The sequence below is a fragment of the Colobus angolensis genome, unplaced genomic scaffold (genome assembly GCF_000951035.1).
Source record: "Colobus angolensis palliatus isolate OR3802 unplaced genomic scaffold, Cang.pa_1.0 Scaffold9, whole genome shotgun sequence".
Taxonomy (NCBI): domain Eukaryota; kingdom Metazoa; phylum Chordata; class Mammalia; order Primates; family Cercopithecidae; genus Colobus; species Colobus angolensis.
Window position 1 is genome coordinate 4,318,756 of NW_012122931.1, and position 11,152 is coordinate 4,329,907.

At 46.7% G+C, this 11,152-nt stretch overlaps 1 protein-coding gene across 1 annotated transcript in view; it reads right to left on the reverse strand.

Annotated features, from left to right (window-relative positions):
• Positions 1-8,687: 8,687 nt before the first annotated feature.
• Positions 8,688-11,152, reverse strand: part of ASS1 (argininosuccinate synthase 1) — a 57,749-nt gene continuing 55,284 nt past the window's right edge. The window contains exons 15-16 of the mRNA XM_011931201.1: positions 10,351-10,461; positions 8,688-8,989 (exon numbers count right to left, since the gene is read on the reverse strand). Coding sequence (XP_011786591.1) covers positions 8,944-8,989; positions 10,351-10,461 — 157 coding nt within the window. The 3' untranslated portion in view covers positions 8,688-8,943. The remainder of the gene's footprint in view (positions 8,990-10,350; positions 10,462-11,152) is intronic.

The window sequence follows — 11,152 nt, forward strand, 5'->3', positions numbered from 1 at the left end:
CTCAAAAAAAAAAAAAAAAATTAGCTGGGTGTAATGGTGGGTGCCTGTAGTCCCAGCTACTTATGAGGCTGAGGTGGGGGGATGACTTGAGCCCTAGATTTTGAGGTTTCAGTGAGCTGAGATCACAGTGCACTCTAGCCTGAGTAACAGAGCAAGACTCTGTCTCAGGAAAAAAAAAAAAACAACTTTCATTTCTGTCCACAAAAGACTGAGATGGTCCAGAATTATACCCCCACTGTAAACAACAGAGAATTGTACAAAACACAAGGAACAACTATTTCCAGACGCTCAACAACATGTAGCAAAGGGAAACTAACAAGGCAAGCCCTGCCATCACCTAGCTTTCTGCTTGCAGGTAATTCTAAAACTGCCAAATGGGGAGGAGACAGAGAGTCCAGTGATCATGCAAAGCTGAGAAGACAGATGGGGTTTGGGGAAGCCAACACAGCTGAAATCTGGGACTGACAACCAGCAAGGAATGCACTACAGGAGAAAGACCTCCAGCAATCTGTTAAGTGTCCATTTGAGTCTCTGGTGGATGCCAATCTCCTCATGTATAGAGTAAACCCCATGAAACCAAACAAGAGCAACTTTTTTTTCCCCCCCAAGATGGAGTCTTACTCTGTTGCCCAGGCTGGAATGAAGGGGCCTGATTTCGGCTCACTGCAACCTCTGCCTCCCAGGTTCAAGCAATACTTCTGCTTCAGCCTCCCAAGAAGCTGGGATTATAGGCATGCACCACCACACCTGGCTAATTTTTGTATTTTTTAGTGGAGATGGGGGTTTCATCGTGTTGGCCAGCCTGGTCTGGAACTCCTGACCTCATGATCTGCTGCTTCGGCCTCCCAAAGTGCTGGGATTACAGGTGTGAGCCACCGTGCCCGGCCAAGAGCAACTTTTGAGGGAAAAAAAATTACTGAGAATCTCATACAGGACTGAGAATCGTTTTGAGTTTCCCCCAGTCAGAGTAGACACACTTCACTGAATATAAGAATCATTAAGCAAAAAACCTAGAAGGGGCCAGGTGTGGTGGCTCATGCCTGCAATCCCAGCACTTTGGGAGGCCTAGACAGGTGGATCACTTGAGGTCAGGAAAACTATAAAAAATACTTTCTGCTAATAAAATTGAAAACCAAGATGAAATAGTTAAATTCCTCAAAAAGAAACAAATTACCAAAGTTGATCCAAGAGGAAATAGACAACTTAAATAGCGTTACATAAATCAAAGAAACGGAATATTCTATTCTATTCTATTCTATTTTATTTTAGACAGAGTCTCACTCTGTCACCCAGGCTGGTGTGGACTGGCAGAATCTCAACTCACTGCAACCTCAGCCTCCCAAGTAGCTGAGATTGCAGGCATGCAACACCACACCTGGCTACTTTTTGTATTTTTAGTAGAGATGGGGTTTTGCCATGTTGGCCAGGCCAGTCTTGAGCACCTGGACTCAAGTGATCTACCTGCGTTGGCCTCCCAAAGTGCTGGAATTACAGGCGTGAGCCGCTGCACCTGGCCAAATTTATTTTTTAAAAGCCTCAGGCTGGGAACAGTGGCTCATGCCTGTAATCCCAGCACTTTGGGAGGCGGAGGTGGGTGGATCACCTGAGGTCAGGAGTTTAAGACCAGCTCGGCCAACATGGTGAAACCTTGTCTCTACTAAAAATACAAAAAATTAGCCGGGCATGGTGGCAGGTGCCTGTAATCCCAGCTACTTGGGAGGTTGAGGCAGGAGAATCACTTGAACCCGGGAGGCAGAGGTTGCAGTGAGCCAAGATCATGCCATTGCACTCCAGAATGGGAGACAAGACCAAGACTCCATCTCAAGAAAAAAAATAAAAAATAAAAACAAAAAAATAAAAGCCTCACACACACAAAATTCCAGGCTCAGATGGTTTCACTGGTGAATTCTTGTTTCTTTTTTTTTTTTTTGAAACAGAGTCTCGCTCTGTTGCGTCCCAGGCTGGAGCGCAGTGGCCGGATCTCAGCTCACTGCAAGCTCCGCCTCCCGGGTTTATGCCATTCTCCTGCCTCAGCCTCCCGAGTAGCTGGGACTACAGGCGCCCGCCACCTCGCCCGGCTAGTTTTTTTGTTTAGTAGAGATGGGGTTTCACCGTGTTAGCCAGGATGGTCTTGATCTCTTGACCTCGTGATCCACCCGTGTCGGCCTCCCAAAGTGCTGGGGTTACAGGCTTGAGCCACGGCGCCGGCCTCTTTTTTCTTTTTCTTTTTGTTTCCTCGCAGAGATGGGGGTCTTTCTATGTTGCCCAGGATTGTCTTGAACTCCTGGGCTCAAGCAATCCTCCCACCTCAGCCTCCCAAAGTGCTGGGATTATAGACATGAGCCACCACGCCTGGCCTTCCACTGGTGAATTCTATGAAACATTTATGAGAGAATATTACCAATCCTACACAAAAGCTGTTTTAGAAAACAGAGGAGGTGGAGAGACACTTCTGAATGTATTTTTTGGGGGGCCACTCTCTCCCTGACACAAAAACCAAAGAACCACAAGAGAACTACAGATCCACATCCCACGTGCATATAGACACAAAAGATCTCTGGCAAAATTTCAGCAAATTAAATCTAGCAATACCAAATGGTATTTTTCCTGTGAATATAAAATTGGTTTAACATTCAAAAATCAATTAATGTAATTCATTGTATTAACAGAATACAGGAGAAAACGTCTCAAAGGATGTTGAGAAACATTTGACAAAATTCAACTCCTAATTTTGAGAGAGAAATATATACATATGCAAAAAAACGAACCACAGTAATAAGTTCACACAAGATCTGGTTGTTTATTTTTAATTTTTTTGAGACAGAATCTTGCTCTTTTGCCCAGGCTGGAGTGCAGTGGTATGATCTCAACTCACTGCAACCTCTGCCTCCCAGGTTCAAGCGATTCTTGTGCCTCAGCCTGCTGAGTAGCTGGAATTAACAGTTGTGTGCCACCGTACCCGGCTAACTTTTGTATTTTTAGCTTTGCCATGTTGCCAGGCTGGTCTCTAACTCCTGACCTCAAGCACCTTGGCCTCCCAAAGTGCTGGGATTACAGGTGTGAGCCACTGCGCCTGGGATCTGGTTGTTTAAAAAGGAGCCTGGAACCTGCCCCTCTTCTCTTGCTCTCTCTCTTGCCATGTGATACAACCTTCTGTATCCCCCTTTGCCTTCTACAGTAATTGGAAGCTTCCAGGAGTCATGATTGGAAGCCTCCTGAGGTCTCACCAGGAGTAGATCCCAGCACTATGCTTCCTGTAGAGCCTGCATAAACCAAAATAAACTTCTTTTCTTTATAAATAGTCTCAGACAATCCTTTATGGCAATGGTAATGGACTAACTCAGATGACAATTCTCTTCAAATGAATCCGTTGTTTTAATGCAATTCCAATGAAATCGTAGCAGACTTTTTGAAGAAATGAATAATTTGTTTAAAAAATTTATATGGGCCAGGCGCAGTGTCTCACGCCTATAATCCCAGCACTTTGGGAAGTGGTGGAGGCTGAGGTCAGGAGTTCGAGACTAGCCTGCCTAACATGGCAAAACCCCATCTCTACTGAAAGTACAAAAATTAGGCGGGGGAGGTGGGGGGCATCTGTAATCTCAGCTACTCAAGAGGCTGAGGCAAGAGAATCACTTGAACCTGGAAGGCAGAGGTTGCAGCGAGCCGAGATTGTGCCATTGCACTCCAGTCTAGGCGACAAGAGTGAGACTCTGTCTCAAAAAAAAAAGTATATGGAAAAGTAAAGGACCCAGAATAGCCAAAACAATCTTAAAAGAAGGAGGTTTAAGATTTACTATAAGCTATAATAAGCAAGTCAGAGAGTTTTTGGTATAACGCTAGATACATAACATTAATGAAGCAGAATTGAGAGTCCAGAAGTAGACCTGTATCCATCAATTGATTTTTTTTTTTTTTTTTTTTGAGACATTCTCACTCTGTCACCCAGGATGGAGTGCAGTGATGCAATCTTGGCTCACTGCAACCTCTGCCTTTTGGGTTCAAGCGATTCTCATGCCTCAGCCTCCGAAGCAGCTGGGATTACAGGCTTGCACCACCACGGCCAGCTAATTTTTATATTTTCAGTAGAGATGGGGTTTCACCATGTTGGCCAGGCTGGTCTCCAACTCTTGAGCTCAAGTGATCCGCCTACATTGGCCTCTGAAAGTGCTGGGATTACAGGCGTGAGCCACCATGCCTGGCCTAATCGATTTTTGACAAAGATGCTAAGGTAATACAATAGGAAAAAGACTTTTTAAGAAACGGTGCTGGAACAGTAAAATATCAGTATTTTCAGAAAACAAATTTTGATTCTGAATCACGACCTACATAGTAATGAACTCAAAATGGAGCAAGGACCTACTTGTAAATGTTAATAAAATTTTTTTAAAGAAATAAAAGCAGTGCCGGGTGTGGTGGCTCAGGCCTATAATCCCAGCACTTTGGGAGGCTGAGGCGGGTGGATCGTTTGAGGTCAGGAGTTTGATACCAGCCTGGCCAAATGGTGAAACTCAGTCTCTACTAAAAAATACAAAAATTAGCCTGCGTGGTGGCGGGCACCTGTAATCCCAGCTGCTTGGGAAGCAGAGGCAGGGGAATTGCTTGAACCCGAGAGACAGAAGTTGGGGTGAGCGGAGATCATGCCACTGCACTCCAGCCTGGGTGACAGAGTGAGACTCTGTCTCAAAAAATATATATATATATACTGAAAGAATTAATCACTGCACTAGAAGAAATACCTTTGAAAGTTCTTCAACAGAAGGAAAATGATATATTATATATAGAAACTTTGATCTATTCAATGGAATGAAGGGCATCAGAAAAAGAAATATATGGATAAATATAAGATACACTCTTTTCTTATTTTAAATCTTTTTTTACTGTTATGATTTTTTGAGGCAGAGTCTCATTCTGTCACCTAGGCTGGAGTGCAGTGGTGCAATCTCAGCTGTTTATTTTTATTTTTTGAGACAGAGTCTTGAGATGTTGCCCAGGCTAGGGTACAGTGCTGTGATCACTCCTTACTGCAGTCTCTACTTCCCAGGCTCATGCAATTCTCCCACCTCAGTCTCTTGAGAAGCTGGAACCACAGGCATGTGCTACCACACTTGGCTAATTTTAAATTTTTTTGTAAAGATGGAGGTCTCTCTATGTTGCCCAGGTTGGCCTTTAATCCCTGGGCATAAGCAATCCTCCTACCTTGGCCTCCCAAAGTGCTAAGATTATAGGCATGGCCCGCCATTATTTTTCATCTTTTAAAATCTTCATTTTTTAATTTTTAATTTTTATTTTTAATCTTTTAAGAGTGATATTTGACTGTCTAAAGCAAAAATAATAGCAATGTATTACGGGATTTTGTAGCATATCTATGACAACAAAAGCATAAAGTGAAATGTTCTAGGGTTGTACTGTTACAAAGTTCTTATGTTACACTCCAGGTGGCATACTATTAATTGAAGTTAGACTGTGGTAAGTTAAAGATGTATAAAATAACTCTGAGAGGCTACTAAAAAAGCAATAACTAATAATTAAGTATAGCTAATAACCAACTATTAAAAACATTCCATTAAATTCAACAAAAGGGCTGGGCATGGTGGCTCACGCCTGTAATCCCAGCACTTTGGGAGGCTGAGGCAGGAGAATCACTTGAGCCCAGGAGTTTGAGACCAGCTTGGGCAACACAGTGAGACTCCATCTCTATTTATTTAAAACATAAAAAATAAGTTCAACAAAAGGAAGAAAAATAATTTAGAATATGGAAAGAACTAAATATATAAATAGGGAAAGGTTAAGTTAGGGAGTATCAATGTAACAAAATATTATGTAATTGCTGAAAATGTTTAAGGAGTTTTAAAATTTTATTTATTTTATGGAGATGGGGTCTTGCTGTGTTGGTCAGGCTGGTCTTAAACTCCTGCACTCAAGCGATTCACCCACCTCAGCCTCCCAAAGTGCTGGGATTATAGGCATGAACCACTGTGCCCAGGCTTAAGGATTGAGTTTTTAGTGTTACAGGAAAGCATTTACGATATGTTAAAATTTTAAAAATAGGGGGCAAAGTATATCCATTAAAGCATAAATATATACAATTTATACTTTAAAGTGTAAGCTATACATTTATAACTATAAAATACAAAGCATTTATACTTTAGCCTAAATAACTGCAAAAATATTGTAAGCATAGGAAAAAATATATGTGCATTATAGGATGCTTAGCAAAAAAACAAAAAAAGAAAAGACAAAATATGACTGATAATATACCAAATGTGGTCGGGTGTGGTGGCTCATGCCTGTAATCCCAGCACTCTGGGAGGCTGAGGCCAGGCTGGTCTCAAACGGGCTGATCTCGAACTCGTGACCTCGTGATCCACCTGCCTCAGCCTCCCAAAGTGCTGGGATTACAGGCGAGAGTCACTGCGCCTGGCTAGTTATTTCTTTTCTTTTCTTTTTTTTTTTTTTTTTTAAGACGGGAGTCTTGCTCTGTCACCCGGGCTGGAGTGCAGTGGCCGGATCTCAGCTCACTGCAAGCTCCGCCTCCCGGGTTTACCCCATTCTCCTGCCTCAGCCTCCGGAGTAGCTGGGACTACAGGCACCCGCCACCACTCCCGGCTAGTTTTTTGTATTTTTTTTTTTTTTTCAGTAGAGACGGGGTTTCAGCCTGTTAGCCAGGATGGTCTCGATCTCCTGACCTCGTGATCCACCCGTCTCGGCCTCCCAAAGTGCTGGGATTACAGGCTTGAGTCCGGCCGTTATTTCTTTTCTTAAAGATGCAGTTTATCACTATGGTAAAAGACATAATGGCCGGGGGCGGTGGCTCAGGCCTCTAATCCCAGCACTCTGGGAGGCGGGAGGCGGGTGAATCACCTTACGTCAGGAGTTCGAGACTAGCCTGACGGACATGGTGAAACCCCATCTCTACTAAAAACACAAAAATTAGCCAGACGTGGTGGTGGGCGTCTGTAATCCCAGCTACTCAGACGGCTGAGGCAGGCGAATCGCTTGAACCTGGGAGGTGGAAGTTGCAGTGATCTGAGACTGTGCTTCAGCCTGGGTAACAGAGCGATACTCCATCTAGACAACAACAATAACAAAAAGACAAACGCACAAGATTTGGGGGCTCAGTCGGGCTGGGATTTGGTTCTTGGTTCTGTCAATTGCTAGCTGAGTGGCTTTTGGCAAGTCAATTTATCTGCAGCTTCGTTGCTACCTCTACATAATGGAGATGAAAGTGTTCACCTCCAAGTGTGATTTTGAAGATTCAACGAGCTAATGTGAATAGAGTGTATAGCAAAGTGTTTGGCACAAAGCTAATATTGAGTCATTTATTATTACCACGGACATTAATAATCAGAGGAAATAAGTTTTAAAGGTAAAACTTCTTTTCTTTTTTTTTTTTTGAGAGGGAGTCTCGCTCTGTCGCCCAGGCTGGAGTGCAGTGGCCGGATCTCAGCTCACTGCAAGCTCCGCCTCCCGGGTTTACGCCATTCTCCTGCCTCAGCCTCCCAAGTAGCTGGGACTACAGGCGCCCGCCACATCGCCCGGCTAGTTTTTTTGTATTTTTTAGTAGAGACGGGGTTTCACCGTGTTAGCCAGGATGGTCTCTATCTCCTGACCTTGTGATCCGCCCGTGTCGGCCTCCCAAAGTGCTGGGATTACAGGCTTGAGCCACCGCGCCCGGCCTTAAAGGTAAAACTTCTTTTGCGAGAAACCCTCAGGGACACAGGCAGTGGAGTGGTGAGGCAATCCCTGAGGTCAGGTTCTGAGTTCAGAACCAGAGCAAAGCACAGAGCAAGCAGCACTCAAGTCTTCCCAGTGAAGATACTTTTGGTTGCAAGGAGCAGAAACTCCCTCACTCAGCTGGAGTCCTGAATTCATTACGATATCAGGTGTCAGGGAAACCAGGCCAAGAGATGCCACCAGCTTTCATGAAGCACCAGGATAGGAATACGGACGCTAATATACCATGATCCTCTCTTCCCATCCCTTCCCTCTCGTTTCCTTCTACACCTGCTCTGTGCCCCAGGTCCACAGCATTCCACGGTGAGTGCCTGCGTTACATGTCCTCACTTCCGGCCATGTGCCGAGGCCCAATTCCTGGGGTTTCTGATTGGCCAGCTCTAGTCAGGTGTCCATCCAGGGTCCAATCAGATATGACCAAGGCGGGAGGGGGGCCACACTGCAAACATGGCTGCTTTGGGGCCTGGTTTGTGGACAGTGGGAAGTGCTGCCAAGTTCCGGGCCCGCTCTTTTCTCCTCTCTGCTCAGGCCTCTCCCTCCTCCTTCATGAGTTAGGCTGCTCTAGGCCACACAGCTGTAGTAAGTGTCCTGGGGTCACTCATGGCCGCCCTGTGTAGAAGCTCCCTGTGGGCTGTGAGTAAAGGTGATCCCCAGAGAAAGGGCTGTGCGTTGATGCCCCCAAAGGGCATCCCTTAAATTTTCTTCGGTTTCCTGACATTTGCAACAGGAGCACAGTTGGTGACTGATTCCCAGGCTGCTGGCTAGGATCTGACCCAGGCGGCACTTCTGGATTCCTAGTTTTTGCTGGAGAGGGGTTGACTCCCAGATTAACAGGCTGTCTGGCAAATGGTGGCCTTCGGCAGCACTTAGGTCCGAAAACACAAAGGTTGGGCTAAGAAAAGCATGATTAGCTACACACACGCGCACACACACACACTCTGTAGAAATAAAGAAACAAAAGACTAGTGTATCTTTTAATTGTCATTTTATAGCTCCCCACCGCAGCTGCCCCCCACCCTTCCCTTCGGTGACAACACAACGTCTGCAGGCTTCAGGGGGACCAGGGAACAAAGCTAGGGCCTGGCAGCCCCACTACCCTGCCAGCCAGGGAGAGCAAGTCACAATTACAAATTATCACAACAATTAGCGCCTGTACTTGGAGGATCTGCAAATTGAGGAGGCCCCAGCTCCTCATTGTACAGGGGTCTATTTGGCAGTGACCTTGCTCTGGAGACGATGATATTCCTTCAGCCTGTAAACCAGATTCAAAACAAAGAAAAATGTAAATTAACAATAACAACACACACTGGGTTCAATTAATTCAGGCAGAACTGGGGTGGCGGGGGCAGCTGTTTGTTAAGATGTGTGTGAAGTTGTCTTTTTTTCTATTCCCTCTCCCGCCCTGGCCCCTCCTGCCCTCCAATCAGGATAATGTAATTAATTTATCTTAGGGGGAAAACATTGTTTGTCATTGTTGAAGACAGAGCGTTTAACTGGCAATGGGAGAAATGAAGAGGCCATTATGTAAGCCCTGTGTGTTCTGGGCCATTTAAAAGGGTTTATAGAGTCATAAAATACAAACAGAGGGTGCAGGAGGCAGGGGAGGTGGAGGTGACTGAGGGGAAGGGAGAGGACCCTGGGCAGATGGGCGGGATTCGACATCTCTCCAGGCATGAGCTGCCTCCAGGGACAAGAAACTGGCTCTGCGAGAAAATGGTGGCTCTGTGCCCAGGGCATGTTGTTAGCAAGAGGAGACAGCCTTGCATCTTCTTCTAGATTCCAATCCCCACGAGAAGGGAACTGGTGATGGAGAACCCACGGCAGGACAGGCCCTCCGGACTCAGCTCCACCACCTCCTAGCTGTGTGACCCTTGGAAAGTTACTTAATCACTCAGCCTGTTTCTGGGGAGTTGCAAATTTTGCGTAAGAATTAAATGAGACATCCTAGGAGAGTGCCCCAGAGCAGCTTAGTCTATGTTAGCTGCTGGTGACAAACGACCCTGTTTGCCCTTGAGCACATCAGCCCTGGGCTGAGAGTGCTTGCTGCTGGCACTGCCCCCTGGCTCTTCCCGCATGCCAGGGTCTGAGCCCAAGCCGCATGCTTGATTTCCACAGGCTCATATTGAACCTTCACTGCATCTGTGCGGCACGTACAGCTGACACCCTTTACTGGTGACTCCCAGAGGATCAAAGGTCTGAGTGACTTCAGATGATGTGCATCACCCTCCTGGGCCATGGAGATCCACGTGGCTAGGATGGCTTCCAGCTAGACCTACAGCTCAGGTACCGTGACAGAAAACAAAGGCTTCTCTCCACCTCTACGCTATTTCCTTGTTTAACCTGCTCTGCAAAGGAGCGCATAGTGGAGTCCCGGTGGCTTAGGGGGAGGGGAGGGCAGGTATCAGAGGCACCAGGTGGGACACAGGAACCTAGGACCCCAATGCCTAGGACCATCTGTTACTGTTAGCTATCAAAGCATGCCTCTGAGGATGCAATGGGCAGATGGACAGGAAAGTGGGGTTTGTCTAGGGCAGGGCAGCAGAAAGGTCCCATCAAAGCCTACCCTTTACACCTGGGGGCTTTGAAGGCCCGTCAGGGCCCTCAGCTTCTCACCTGAGGGAATTGATGTTGATGAACCCGGTGGCATCAATTGGCTCATAATCACCCTGCACGTTCATGCTGCAAGGAGAGTAGAAGCTTGTCAGCTCAGCCTGGCCCTGGCCTCTGCTTGAAGGGAGGACTGCTGGGGCCAGAAGCAGCCCCACCTCCCAGATACCAGGGCATTTCCCCTGCGTGGGTCCAAACCCTCCCTGCACGTCAGCTTTCCATTTAATTTCTGTACAACTCCGGGAACACTATTCTGGGCCAGGCACCAACCCAAAGGTTGGAGAGCCCTAGTGGAGCACACAGCAGCCTCTTTCCTGCTATACAATGTGGCAGGAGGCTAGGAGCAGCCGCCCCAGAACTAGCCCTGTGAAATCCTACCAACCAGAGCACTCCTTCTGTAAATGGAGCACGCGTCCAAGCCAGCTGTGCCTTCGGGACTGTGTGGATGGCATCCACTGACCTGAAGGCTCAGAAGGCCTTAGGGTGTGAATTGCAACAGCACAAAGGCATTTTGCAAACTGCAGGGAGGCCTCCAGCATTCACAGCAAGATTGGTCCACGAAGTCACCTTTCCCCTCATTTGTCCAACCAGTTAGACTTCACCTAATCCATCCTGAAACCTGGGCACCCACCGCTAGTGTGTCGTGGAAAATGCTGGGTTGACTGCTGCTGTACTCAGCAGAGCAGATTTTACCTCTCTACAGTTTCCATCTCCCAGACTCACCAGCCTTCTGCTTTGGGGCTCCCCACCCTTAGCTGCTCCTCCCAACCTTCCTCACCATGGCAGTCACTCCAGCCGGCCGACTGGG